This window comes from Canis lupus, chromosome 15, assembly GCF_011100685.1.
Source record: "Canis lupus familiaris isolate Mischka breed German Shepherd chromosome 15, alternate assembly UU_Cfam_GSD_1.0, whole genome shotgun sequence".
NCBI classification, from domain to species: Eukaryota; Metazoa; Chordata; class Mammalia; order Carnivora; family Canidae; genus Canis; species Canis lupus.
In genome coordinates this window covers 36,510,869-36,525,837 of record NC_049236.1, presented here as the reverse complement: position 1 = coordinate 36,525,837, position 14,969 = coordinate 36,510,869, and the positions used below count along the sequence as shown (strand labels likewise).

The 14,969-nt window shown below is 36.7% G+C and overlaps 1 protein-coding gene and 1 long non-coding RNA gene across 18 annotated transcripts in view; one reads left to right on the top strand and one right to left on the bottom strand.

Annotated features, from left to right (window-relative positions):
* The window catches only part of LOC111090051, a 48,878-nt gene that overhangs the window by 4,600 nt on the left and 29,309 nt on the right, over positions 1 to 14,969 (top strand). For all 3 annotated transcript variants that reach the window (XR_005370586.1, XR_005370584.1, XR_005370585.1), the window contains exons 3-4: positions 2,536 to 2,616; positions 10,233 to 10,404. This is a non-coding gene — a long non-coding RNA (uncharacterized LOC111090051). The remainder of the gene's footprint in view (positions 1 to 2,535; positions 2,617 to 10,232; positions 10,405 to 14,969) is intronic.
* CFAP54 (cilia and flagella associated protein 54) overlaps positions 1 to 14,969 on the bottom strand; it is a 297,401-nt gene that overhangs the window by 273,318 nt on the left and 9,114 nt on the right. For all 15 annotated transcript variants that reach the window (XR_005370580.1, XR_005370581.1, XR_005370582.1 and 12 more), the window contains exons 3-5: positions 12,362 to 12,505; positions 7,613 to 7,784; positions 3,244 to 3,302 (exon numbers count right to left, since the gene is read on the bottom strand). Coding sequence is in view for 11 of the 15 variants with exons in the window: in XM_038558716.1 (XP_038414644.1) it covers positions 3,244 to 3,302; positions 7,613 to 7,784; positions 12,362 to 12,505 (375 nt within the window). In the remaining 4 variants the exon portion in view is untranslated. The remainder of the gene's footprint in view (positions 1 to 3,243; positions 3,303 to 7,612; positions 7,785 to 12,361; positions 12,506 to 14,969) is intronic.

Genomic DNA, 14,969 nt, shown 5'->3' with positions numbered 1-14,969 from the left:
TTAATCAGCTCAGCCACAGGATGGCACTGCAGCATCATTTATGTCAGTGTGTAGCACTGGATGCAAACAACACTAAGAAACATTTCAAAGTGGGATTTGAAGTCTACATAATGGTACGTGGAATAATTTGACAATAATAATAATAAAAATGGTACATGGAATAATTTGACAATAATAATAATTTTCATGCTACAAAATTTTACCAAACCATTTCAGTTCTGTAGCAAAAGGGAACAAAAATCAACTTTTTTAGAATGAGTAGATATTCTGTTTGCTGAGTACCATAGAGTTTTAAATGCTTCAGATTAACCTTAACTACAGATTAAACCTTAAAGGAGGGACACCTGGTGGCTCTGTGGTTGAGCGTCTGCCTTTGGTGCCAGTTGTGATCCCAGGGTCCGGGGAGCCTGCTTCTCCCTCTGCCTGTTTCTCTGCCTCTCTCTGTGTCTCTCATGAATAAATAAAATCTTTAAAATAAAAAAAAAACTTAAGAATTAAATTATAAATAAATAAATAAATACTATAAGTGAAAGCCATGTTGTTAGATGTCTTTAGGGAAAGAGGCTTCATAAATCTGTCCTCCCTCCATTCCGTAAGGTTATACTGGTGACCTGTCTGAGCACAAAGGTAAGTGTTTCCTCTAGAGAAAAATCCCTGGTCAGTTCGGGTCTTCAGAATATCTTCAGGAATACACACTTCATGTCAAAAACTATTAATCCACCTACATGGGTCCTCCATTTGAGTGGGTGAACCAAAATAGGATGGGTCATGATAGGATTAAACATAGTCAACAGACATGCATTACTCTAATGGTGTTGCGAGGCAGTATACTGCGGCACTGGCCTCAGTTACACTTCTCTGTGAGACATTGAGCTTCAGCTTCCTCATCTTTAAGATAAAGGTAATAGTAGCACCTTTCTCAAAGTGGTGGCATGAGGCTTATATGAGATAATATGTGAAGAAAGTGCTTAGCAGCATACCTGATAAATGGTAGGCATTCATTCAACAAATTATGAAGATGATGGTGGTGCCCACATCATAAGATGGTACTGAACATTATATATGCAAAGCCTGTTACACAATAGCCAATTCATAGTAAGGAATCAATAATATCAACAATGAGGTAGCCATCATGTCTAGAGCCGACAGGAATAGGAGTTTAGATTACTCTAGGATGATACCACGAAAAGCCCGAGGATCCCATGTCTGTTTCTCTTTCTGTTGTAAGCTACAACAGATTCAAACTCTAAAACTGCTACAGAATCATGATCCCTCTGGGTGCCTACGTGGCTCAGTGGTTGAGCGTCTGTCTTTGGTTCAAGTCGTGATCCTGGGGTCCTGGGAGAGAGTCCCGTATGGTGCTCCCCACTGGGAGCCTGCTTCTCCTTCTGCCTGTGTCTCTGCCTCTCTCTGTTTCTCATGAATAAATAAATAAAATATTTTTTAAAAAGAGAGAGAATCAGGATCCCTCATACCCAGAAGTACTCAGATGTGGCTGGACCTCCAAGGGCTTTTCCTCATTAAATGGACCCATCAAGTTCATTTATAGCCTCAGCTCAGGAATCAACTCACTGACTGAGGGAATTTCTGAGTGAAAATTATCAATTTCCTTGAAACTTATTATAGTGAACAAACTGAAAGAATCTCATTCCAATCTTTAAATGCCAACTGCACCCACCACCCCAAAAATTCTTGCATCTCTCACTCCCTACATTCCTATCCCATAAGACTGGGACTATAGAACTATCCTCCTCAGTCTTTATTTTGTCAGACAAAAGCTCAAATTCAATAGAAGGGAGAGGACAAGTCTTACATAGGATCTAAATAAGAAATTATTTTAAAATAACTATCACATTAAACTAAAATTCTCTCAGCATTAACAAGTACAAACACTAACAGTTACATTTTGACACAGATATCTCTGCCCTTCAAGACTTTGGCAGACAAATGCTGTAACAGACCAAACTATGATGACTCTGTGCAGCAGTATTTGTTGCTACAGCAAGTGCAATAGGAGTATGCAAATTATCTTTAGGAAATCATCTGGAACTGAATGTAGAATTGTTGGAATAGTGTGTAGGCCAGATTTACATTATTCATGAGACAGTCTCCCCTCATTTTAATTTACATTCAAAACACTGGCACAGAGCTTGCTCAAGTCACTGTCAGTAATAGAGCCTTTAAATTTGAGGAACAAAACAGAGAGAGAACACATAATTAATGTTATGCATTGAGCATGCAAGTACCTTTGCTTCCATTTCTATTTCCTTTTTTTTTTTTTTTTTCCATTTCTATTTCTTAAGCATTGTCAAATTTTAGGATACTTGGCTATATCTTGAAGAAATAAAAAAAAAAGTATCTGCACTGTTAGAATATTCAGCATAAGGTTTTGCATGCATTAAAGAAATATAAAGTAATAATGTTTCAGACACCAGAAACAATTCAAGCATGGTCTCAGTGGGAGTGTATTCTCCATTCTTGGCCTATATTCCAATGACTGGACATTGACACAGGGAATAAATATGTCTCCTACAGACAGAAGTGCTACCCACATTGAAGGGAAGTCAATAGAAGTGTCAGCCACTTCATCAAGCTAAAACTGAGCAGTAAGTACCAGTAAGTACAGATCTTATTATAAAACAAAGGCCCTTTACCCTCAGCTCATAACTGGGACAGTGTTTAGGTAGATATTCACCCAACAAGCATATGGGCCATTAAAAAGGTCCAAGCTGTTCAAAGAAAATGAAGTCCAAACTTCATAGCATATATAAATAGAATAACCATATTTTATCACCCAAACCAGAATACTTTAAAGAGCAAAAAGGAGTACTATTAATAATTACTCTAGGACAACGGACATAAACCAGAACTGTCCTGGCAAGCCAGGATGGATGGTCACCCTACCTAAAGATATAGTTACCAGAGGGATGTTTAGTATCAAGTTGACAAGTAATGACTAATCTGGGAGACTGAGGGACACTGGAGATTACCTATCAATTTTAGGAATTTGTTTTTTTTTTCATTAATACTTTATTGTCTTTTTTTAGATTTTTATTTTCACAGATGATCATGTTAAAACAAAAGAACAGGAAAACTATATGACAAATATTTATTAAATACTGCTATATGATTCAATAATTTTGTTGAGCACTCAAATGTGCTAACAAAAGTCTTGAGAAAAAAAAAAAGTCTTGAGAAGAACAGGAAATACGGGGTAAGATATTTTGTCAGTAAATTTCATACCTTGGAAGACTGACCTATGACCATCAGTTTTCTGCAAATGGTGTAAATGTAAATGGTACCTAAAGAAAGAAAAAGATTGTTAACATGTTTTACAGTTACATAATGGGAAATTTTATATTCTAATTTCTATAGTTTAAGTCTGTAGTTCCTAAAACAAGTGCTATTATCTTATGAAAAAGTCTGGTAATGGTTATTAGAGAGTTAGTTATAATCATTACAATTTTTTTGTAACTTGCAGCCAAATAATTTAAAAAACTAATTAGAGGGATCCCTGGGTGGCTCAGTGGTTTATCGCTGCCTTCGGCCGAGGGTGTGATCCTGGAGTCCTGGGATCGAGTCCCACGTCGGGCTCCCTGCATGGAGCCTGCTTCTCCCTCTGCCTGTGTCTCTGCCTCTCTCTCTCTCTCTCTCTCTGTGTCTCTCATGAATAAATAAAATCTTTAAATAAATAAATAAAATAAAAAACTAATTTGACCATATTTTAAGTAAGTTGACATAGGAAATCTTCTATCCCCATGTGAAAGGCAGTTTAAGTTCTGAAATATATTGAACAAAATAATATTTTAGTAGCATAATTTATGTACCCTGTGCTTTTATTAATTCATACAAAATGCTATTAGTAAAAAAAAAAAAAAAAAAAAAAAAAAAAAAAAAAAAAAAAAAAAAAAACAAAATGCTATTAGTGCCTATGGTTTCTTTATGATTGAAAAACTAAAGATTTATCTCCAATAATATTAGAATACATATTTATCAAAATGGCACAATACTAAACAAGGAAATTCATGATAATTTAAAAATCAAAATGTATAATAGGTTGCATTTTATTTATTTGCAGTCTCATAATATTTACTCCTTTATTAAATTATGTCCTATAAGCACTCTAGTGAAAAACGGCATTTCCAGTTCTTATTAAAGACCATTCAAGTATGAATTTTTTTTTTTTTTTTTTGGTCAGGCCATTAATTAAATGAAAACATAAGGCTAAAAAAAAATAAAAATAAAAATAAATTTTAAAAAAAACCATAAGGCTAAAAAACTGGCAGAGATGGAGGTAGGGGTGGGGAAAAACATCACCAGACAACTCTCTCTATATATAAAGGACATTATCATACTATAAACATACCCCAAAGATGGTAACATGCCTTAAAAATCATGTAATTATAATGACAAGTAGTCTAAATATTTTCTATAAAATATGTGATCTAAAATTCATAACCATCCAAATTCAACAATTACAAATCCGTGTTCACACTTAAACTTTAAAAGCTTCTGAGAAAACAGCATCTGCTCCAAAATACACATCATTTGATTAAAATACACTTGTAAGCATGGCATACTAAACATTAATTACATAAGTGACAAAAAAATATCAAATAAACTTTTAAACTACAGCAACATAAACTTTATAGAGAATGCCATAGGTCCTTAACATTCAAGGACTCAGCCTTCTTAGTGTGACTGCCCCCACGACATGGCATTAGTTATTTCACATAAGATTTACTGAGGAAGAAACCACTTGGCTAGTAACAGCTCAAATCCAGTGTTCTTACCTCAACTAGGCTTCATTGACCTCTGCTCTTAATCTTTAAAAATGAAATTGTCTGTGTTTCTTTATTTTAAAAGTCACCAAGTAAGGATACCCACAGCAAACTCATGCCTCCCTGCAGAACACGTGATTCAGGTGTTAGCCAGGAGTCTGTATAAACATGTCAGTAATGGGAACTGGGGAATTTCAGAAGACCTCAGAAGACTGCCCTCAAGAATGACAAGGGCCCTCTGTATTTTTAAAATAAGATTTAACCTTTCCAGACCTAGTATGTCCTAACTATACCTGAATCCTCCTTTGATGGTTCAAATTTCCACAGCAGAAGCCTGATAGAGAGTAAATGACATAAAATGGAACACAGACTAAATCTTTACAATCTCAGGATGTCTCTGAAAATTTGTTTTATTTTTAACCAAATCCCTAATACGGAGTTTATTGCCTTGTGTGTGACTCCTTTTTATCCAAGATGGCCACCACCAAAATAATCCGGCTATGTGAGGGTTGAAATGAGTCAGGATTGGGTTGGTTGTGAAGTAAGGTATTATGCAATAGTCACACATCCAGTTTGAGTTTGCAAAAGAACCAAAATCAGTTAACTATCTTAAGAAACCAAGAGTGTGTATGTGTAATAGTCAATTAAAAGTAAAGAGAATCAGTATTAATGTCTAATAGAAAAGGTAAATGTATTTTGATAAACTGACTGCAGGCCAATTTATTTTTCATTACTTTAACTCCAAACTTTTAAAACTACAAGGTTTTTGCACTTGTTAATCCCCCAGTTGGAATGCCCATCCCTCCAAATATCCAGACGTCTCAGTCGGGTGTTTACTCAAATGTCATCTCAGTGACGCCTTCCCTGACCATTGTTTAAAATAGCAGCCCCCCCCCCCCAAAAAAATAGCAGCCCAGCCCCAACCCAACCTCTGCTCTCCCTATCCCCTTCTTAGCTTTGTTTTTCTCCATAGTACTCATCACTACCTGGCACACCATTTAATTTTGATTTGTTTATCATCTCCCTGAAGCATTATGTAAGCATGAGGACAGAGTTTTTGTCTATTGTCCACTCCTACTCCTATGTCCCTAGCACTTAGAACAATGTCTGGTACTTAATAACTTTGAGGTGAGTTCATTAAAACAGGGACACTAATTAGCAAAACTAAGTATATGTATCTCCCACAACCCAGCAATCCTAATCCTGGACATAAATCCCGGAAAACTCTAACACAGGTTTGTAAAAGGACGTGTGCAAGGATATTCACTGCAGAATTATTTGTGCAACTATAGAGGTAGGGCAAACCAGGTGCCCACCTTGAAGGCTGTAGGGATATCTGGAATACAATTCAACAGGCAGAATTTAATGAACTAGATTTACATATAGGAACCTGGTTTGGCTCCAAAACTATGTTATTGAGTGAAAAAATATTTAGGAAACAGAACAAAATCCAGAGCATGATACCATATGTATATAAAAAAGCACACACCAAATAAAGGCATCTAGAAGACACAGAAATTGTTGTTTTGTTTTGTTTTTAGAATATTAGGATTATTTGCATGTGATCTTAAAAAGACTGCAGACAAGGAATTACATTGCATCATTTCCACCTCTCGAGTAGGACCCAACCCTCAGGCCCACCACTCTGTCTTGAGCACAGAACCTCTGGTCCTGCTCAGTCCCTGCCAGGATATGTAAACAACTCAGGGGGAAGGAAGGTAATAGCTATTCAGGGAATCACAGATCTTCTTGAAGACCATCAGGCACAAAAGCTTAACAGTCACTGGACTGAAAATTTCTTCCAAAATCGGACTCATCTCTGGCAGCAAATGTAAGGTCCAGTTTCAATCAAAATGTCAAAAAAAAAAATTATTTGGGGAGGAAGAAGAAGGAAAAGGCTAGGAAACATACTTTCAGTTGCCATGGATGAGGAAAAATCCAATACATTTTCTTTTAAGTGATTTTGCCCTGGTCTTACACACATAGAATACACTGTCATTTTTCTTTTAAGAAATTATCCAGAGATCAATAAAGCAGGTGACTGACGGTAACTTTAAAAATAATTTAAATTGAATTTAAATGGTAACTCCTTAAAGAGAAAAGCAGATGCTATATTTTGATAGATAAGACTCTTTACCAAGACCAATATAATGTATATATGTGTATCTATACAATGTAGATATGTATATAAATCCACTATACACACACATACACATACATTCTCAGAGCTCCTCACTCAAAAGCAAGTAGGAGAAGGTTGATATGTAGAAAGCAATAGTCACGGGACTAGGTATTTGAGCAAAAGACCAATAAATGGATGATGCTTAGAACTAATCTAACCTGCAGTGGTCCTTTGATCCTTCTCCATTTATATTTACTTATTAACCATGGCCCCCACTTCTATACACCTGAAACTGACTATCCCCACAGCCTCTGACCCTCCCTTGAGCAGAAAATTCAAAGACATGCTTTTTAAGTCCCTGCTTATAAGGATAAACTAAAATGCAACAAAAATATAAAAAGACAAAAACAAAAACTTCATAATCATCACCATTTTAATATATTATAAGAAATTTTTTAGAATTTGGATACATAATTTTTTGTCGTTTTTATTTTTATTTAAATTCTAGTTAACATATAGTATAATATTAGTTTCAGGAGTAGAATTTAGTGATTCATCACTTATATATAACACCCAGTGCTCAAAACAAGGGCCCTCCTTAATATCCATCGCCCATTTAACCAAGTTAACCAATCAAATTATGATCAAATTTGGCATTTAAATAACTTTCTGAAAGTCATGATAAAAAATAGAAGACATTGACATATACCATTGAAGATAATCCAGCAAAGATGCTCCTGGGGCAAAGCCACCTGCATGATGAGTCTTAAAGAGGACAAAATATGCAGACACTGGGTCACAGAATCTTTATTCTGCAGGTTCACATCATTGTCACAGACCAGCTCATAGTTGCAAATATTTTTGCCACTTAAAGCATGAAACTGAAACACAGGGAAAATATAAATAGGAATATAAATAAGGTTTATGCAACTTAGAAAAGTATTTCTTAAAATGTGAAACAGCAAAACAGAAATGATTCTGCTTAAATAAATTATATAGTACTATAGACTGAATGTTTGAATTCTTCCCCCTCCACACACACACACACATTTTCTACACTGAAACCTAACACCTAGCGTGATGGTATTTGGATAATGGGGTCTTTCGGGAGAGGCTGTCACAAAGGTGGAGCTTTCATGAACAGGATTAGTACCCTTATAAAAGAGACCCCAAGGAGCTCCCTACTGCCTTCTGCCTTATGAGGACGCAGAGAGAAGACAGACATCCATGAATCAGGAAGTGGGCCCTCACCAGACACCAAATCTTCTAGCACCTTAACGTAGTGGTTGCCAGCCTCCAGAACTAAGAGAAATAAATGTTATATAAATAAATAAATAAATAAATAAATAAATAAATAAATAAATAAATAAATAAATAAATAATAAATAAATAAATAAATGTATGTATGTTATTTAGACCATCCAGTCTATGAATTTTTGTTATAACAGCCTTCAAGGACTAAGACATATGGAAAGAAATGTGGTAAAACAAGTTTCTTCAAAGCTTCCATTTAGTCAAGCTTACTTGTCCTTAGTCATAAAAACTTCAAAAGTCAAAAAAGGTACAAAATTCTATTTCCAAGAACATAGAATTGAATCACATTTTGTGATTCTTCACAGCATTTTAACTTATTAATTTGGATGCAACTGTTACCATTTACACAATTCATTCAGCAATTGTTTGTTGCGTACCTCTATTTGCCTCTTAAAGCAACAGGGACTCAAGGTCGAAGACATGGTTCCTGCTCTTGGCAGAAGGAAAAGCATTCTAGGCACATGCAATGTTAGGAATGCTTAAAGTGGTTGCTGTGGTCACTGAATTGAAAGTCTTTTATAAGGTTGGGTTAAAAAGCTTAAAATAAAGAGATTAGGCATGCCTGGCTGGCTCAGTTAGAAGAGCATTCAATTTTTGATCTTGGGAGTTTATGAGTTTGAGCCCCATGTTGGGTGTAGAAATTACTACAAAAAAATAAATAAACTTTGGGGCACCTGGCTGGCTCAGATGGTGAAGCATGCCACTCTTGATCTCAGGGCCATTGAGTTTGAGCCCCACGTTGGTGTAGAGATTACTTAAAAATAAAATCTTCAAAAAAAAAAAAAAAAGAGCAATTAAGCTATTAAGGTAGTCCCTGGTCAGAACATGGAGTGTATTCCACATCATTCCAAGGAATATGGACTTTAGCCAAAAGGCAGTGGGATAAAATGATTTGATTTATAGTTTAGAAGTTTAGAAGTTAATCCTGACAAATTGTGCAAGATAAAAAGCAGAGGATGGGGCACAAAGCTACAAGCAGAGAGGCTAGGAAAAATCAAAGGCCTTTGAGGTAGTCCAGAGATAACACAGTCCTGACATGGGTGCTGGGATCAGGGATGAAGAGAAAGTGATTGATTGATTGATTGATTTGAGAGCACGCATGTTCACAGTGGGGTGGGGGAGGGGCAGAAAGAGAGGGAGAGAGAATCCCAAGCAGAACCCCAAGTGCAGAGCCTGACATAGGGTTTGATCCCAGGACTGGAGACCAAGACTGCAGCCAGAACAGAGTCAGATGCCCAACTGACTACATCACCCAGACACCCCAAAAAAAGGAAAGATTTAAGTTTTGTCTCAAGATTTAAGTTTTATCTGACTCAATAGGATTTAATATTTTTTTAAGATTTTATTTTTTTGAGAGAGAGAGAAAGTGAATGAGAGAGAAAAAAAACATGAGTGGGGGGAGGAGCAAAAAGAGAAGCTGACTCCTCCCTCATCAGGGAGCCCAATGCAAGGCTCTGATCCCAGGATCCTGGGATCACAACCTTAGCAAAAGGTGGATGCTTAACCAACGGAGCCACTCAGGTGCCCAAGATTCAAGAGGATTTAGATGTGGGAGGTAAGAGAGAGAAAACAGTATACAGTGATTTCCTCCTTGGGGGAGTGGCTCGTGCCAATTATGGAGGAAGAGGAATGAGTTAAGTTTAGGATATGTGGAGTTTGAGATGTTCATGACATAAATCTCAGAAGAGAGATTTTGGCTAGAGAATCATCACTACTGCTAAACGTGTGGAAGTGCACACACAATAATACAAATGGGCCTTCCTCTACCACATGAGATTTCCCACTAGGATACATATATACTATTTCTAGCCATTATATAACTAGTTTCACAGAAAAAAAGAGATTTATTGACTGCATGTACATGTTGGAATAGTTATCTTCAAAATGTTCTCTCTCTTAGAAGCCAATAGTGAAACCTCATATTTTTTGAGTGTCAGGCCCTATTCTAACTCTTTTATTATCTCGCCAAACCTAATACAATTCTTTGAGTTCTTATTGTTATTTCTGTTTTACAGATGAGGAAACTAAAACACAAAGAAATTACATAACTTCTCCAGGATCCCATCATTAGGAAGTGCACAGCAGATCTTTGAACCCAGGCAGGCTGGCTCTAGAGACTAAATTCTTACCAACCCCACCATAATGCCTCCCTACAGTACATACAAGGGGGATCATTAAAGAACATGAGTAAGTATCTTTGCACAAAAATATCTTGACAGTAAATTTTACATTATTATTGCTTCATCCATGATTTTTATGTATTTAACTCCAAAATCTATTTCTCTAACAAAATTTCTCAAGACCTCTAAGTTTATTGTCCAGCTCTTACTGGACTACATTTTCAATCCATTCATTCTCTTACTCACTTATTTTTATAGACATTTATTGAGAAACAGTGTGCCAGAACCTCAAACTTAGCATGTAAGAAAAAAAAAAAACCAAAGTCTTCACAGATTTCTCATGCCTTTCATGACGGTCCTCCTGGCACACTCTTCCATTGGCTTCATTGCTTTCCCATCTGCCTCTAGTCTTTGTCCTTCTAATCTATTAGTAGTGTTTCTAGATTAATCATTCTGACTATATCACTTTATTTATTCATTCATTTTGTAAAGCTTTATTGAGTATGTATTACATACCCGGCACTGTTCTAGGCACTAGAGGTCAAAGATTAGAGCAGTCCCTGTCCTCGTGAAGCTCAAATTCTAGAAGCGGAGGCAGGCAATAAAAACATAAACAAATAAAAGTGTATCTGGTGATAATAAGTAATATAAAGAAAAATAAATCATGAAGTGCAAGAGACCTGAAGGAAGTAAGAGATGAACCACACAGATATCTAGGATATGAGCTTTCTAGAAGGAGCTCACCAGTACACTGGTATTAAACCAAGAGGCTGGGTGGAAGCAGAATCACGTAATAGTACAAGAGAAAAAGACGGGACCCTGGACCGGGGTGGTAGAGAAGGAGCCTTAAAAAGTCTAAACTCCTAAGCTTTTCATCCAGGTGGTAGAGAAGGAGACTTAAAAAGTCTAAACTCGGGATCCCTGGGTGGCGCAGCGGTTTGGCGCCTGCCTTTGGCCCAGGGCGCGATCCTGGAGACCCGGGATCGAATCCCACGTCGGGCTTCCGGTGCATGGAGCCTGCTTCTCCCTCTGCCTATGTCTCTGCCTCTCTCTCTCTCTCACTGTGTGCCTATCATAAATAAATAAAAAATTAAAAAAAAAAAAAAAGAAAAAAAGAAAAAAAAAAAAAAAAGTCTAAACTCCTAAGCTTTTCATCCAGTACTCCTCCCAGCGGGGTGCCAATTTACATTGCCTAGTATTCTTATTCATGTACTTATGGTACAGCCAAATTGAACTGCTCAAAGTGCTCCAAACATGCCTTGAGATTTAAACCACTATTAAACTGTATATTGTTTCTGAAATCTTGAATAATCACCAAGTTCGGAATAATATAGTTTTGGAATCAGACTGATTAGGGCTCAAACACCAACTCTGCCCATTGCTTTAAGTGGGCTGGATTTCTTAGTCCCTGTTTCCACATCTGTAAAAGAGGCATTGCAGTACCCACCTTCTGGGACTGTAATGAAACTACAAGGAGACAATTCATATAATGCATACAGAAGAGTACCGAGCACCTGGCAACCACTCAACCTGTGTATCAATGGTAGCAATCAACATAACAATAATATTGGTTATATTAGGAAAAAAGCATGACATTTTTTGTATTAAAAGATCTATGTTTGATCTCCTGAGCCACTAGTTAACTAACTGTGCCCTTAGCTTTCTTTTTCTCTTTTGTAAAATGAGGATAATAATAATATCTAATTCATAAAGTTACCGAGGATCAAATATGTTTTCCAAAGCACTTTGTAAACTAAAAGCACTCTACAAATATTAGTCATTATAATGATAATAATCATCTGCTGGAAGAATGAGTGATTATTGTGACACAATCTCCAAAATCTTTACAAAGTTTAATAAGTACACTTTCTTATCCATAACTAAGAACATTTATTAAGTAACTTATAGCACACAAACAAATGTCATGCTGAGCAAATGAAAGACATTTAGAAGCTGTCAACTAAAGAATGCATCACATGGCTAATCATAAATGGTAGCTAAAATAGCTACTGCTTTCATCTTACTGTATGTGCAGCAGCTTGGTCTCCAAAGCCTTTTGGAAAAAAAGCAGTTTTGAACTGATTCACATCTGCTTTATTCTCATCAAAGCTGATACTGAACTGCTGAAGATATCTTCCATAGCATTGTAAAAGGGCCAGTTTATATTCCTGGAGGAAATAAAAAGAGAACTTGATGAAAGTTTCAAAGTATCATTTTGCTTATCATTATTAAAATTTGGTAATATTCATATTATTCTTAATAGTATCAATGCCGATTATTACTATAACACTCTTACTACCACCACTACCTTATTACTACCGTTATCACTAGCATTTCTAAACACATATTATGTGAAGACATGCACTGGGTATTTCATGTACACAATTACATTAATCCCCTCCCAACAAGCCTATTGTGAAATAAGGCCATCACAATCTCAAGGAGGAGAATATTTACCAGGGTGTGAATAATGATGATATAAAAATGAGAATATTCACCAGGGTGTGTGCAGTAATATCTATCTATATATACTCAAAATCCAAAAAATTCAACATCACTGTGTCATGGTAATCCACCTACTCAGAGAGGCAGATGAGTTGCATAACTGGCCTTGCCTCTCTGACACATCCTAAGTTCCAAAAGAGAAAAGAAAGGAGGTGAGGGGGGGTGGGGAGATGAGCAAAGGAAGGAGAAAAGGAGGAAGGAGGGAGAGAAAGAGAAAGGAAGGAAGGAAGAGAGAGGAGAGGCAAGGAAACATGCTCACTCTCTTCTGTCAACAGTCTCTGAAGCTGCATCAGGACAAATTTTTAAAAGTCTGAGCTACTGTTATAGTTAGGATTCTTGTTAGTCCTAATTCATGCTTCTTTTTTTTTTTTTTTTTAAGATTTTATTTATTTATTCATGAGGGACATAGAGAGGCAGAGACATAGGCAGAGGGAGAAGCAGGCTCCCTGCAGGGAGCCCAATGCAGGACTCTAGCCCAGGACCCCAGGATCATGCCCTATGCTGAAGGCAGACGCTCAACTACTGAGCCACCCAGTAACCCCCCAATTCATGCTTCTGTTTCCATAACAAAATTAAGGCTCGTTTCTACAGCACACAGGGCACAGTTGACCTGGAGTTTCAGGGCAGGGTTGATGAGCAGGGTTGTGGATATGAGTCAACTGCACACCTTCATCAGCTTCCTCCCCTACAACTGTCTCCAGGAAAAGCAACTATTCTAGGTGTCTACTACCAGCAGAGTTACCTAGCCCGATAGGAGGGATACACAAACTTTTGTTTCTATTTCAATTGACTTGTTACTCTTCACTAATTCTGAATCTTTGCCTTTCTAACTTAATTCATATAATGAATTCAAAACTAGGTTCAAAACAGGACTATTCCAACAAAATGATCTTTACTGGAATTAAATAAAAATAAAGAGATTCTAGAACCAAAGTCACAACTCAAGTTCATTTTCAGGATTCTAAATACCTTTATCAGCCCACTATTCTCATCATTGAAAAGTAGATAAAAATGTTTTGCTTACTCCTTTAAGTAAATTTTACAATACCCTATCTGGGCCTTTCTATCTGAAATATTCTGAATCCTTAAATATCACCAACTTCTAACATGTTCTTCCATCCTCTCTCCACCAATATCCACTCCACTCACCTAAATACTCCATAAACAACACCAAACTGTGGTGTATATCACCAGCTTCTTACATTTAGGAGAAGCATAAAAGCAGAGGGAACACTCTTCTAATGTTTGTCAAAACAGTGATTACACTTTACATGAATATAGCTCACAGGTTGGATTTTGTCCATCAGTTTGTTTGCTTTCTATAGTTATCCTTTGGAGAAACTTTTTAGTCTACAGTTTTCCTTTATTTTTAACTTCCTAAGAACCACGGTCCAATTACATGAAGCTAAGCTGATGCTCTAATTTTGGCAGCAGACAATAGATTGTCTTCATCATAAAATTTCCTCCACATCTCATCCTCCATTTGCTAAATTTCCCTTTCACCAAAAAATAAATAAAAATTTAAAAATTCAAGTCCAGAAAATAGAAATGGAGGAGGAGAATAAAGCTGAAAAAACTAAAGCTCAAGAAAACATTGAAAATACTTTAAGAACACTTTGGATAAAAAAAAAAAAAAAACTTTTGGTCCAAGGATTCTAGATGTGTCAAACAATCATCCTTGGAAAGTTTGGGGCCTATACCAGAGCCTAAAGGGAAAATGTACATTATCATTAACTAAAAACCCAGCTATGGTGTGGTCTTACCGAACCAAGTCCACAGCAATTCAAGACCCAGGCATTGATAGGAACCAGAAATTGGGCACAAGCTCAGTTTGGAACTCAGTGCTAAGCAAGAAACAGGGCATGCAAGGAATAACTGCTATAATTACATATAGCAAAACATTAAGGAGCTGAAAATCATTAAAACAGGGCACTGGAAACCAGACAACATAGCAGCAAGGCAAGGAACCATGAAAGTTGTCACTGGGCAAGGTCAGCCATGTGAAAAATAACAGGAAGTGGTGTCTGGGCTCCTTTGTATGAAGTAGGAACATGATGACTCAGCATTTCCTGTTGGACACCTACCACACCCTGGTTAACTAGGGGCTGTGTGCCTGCCCAACCCCAG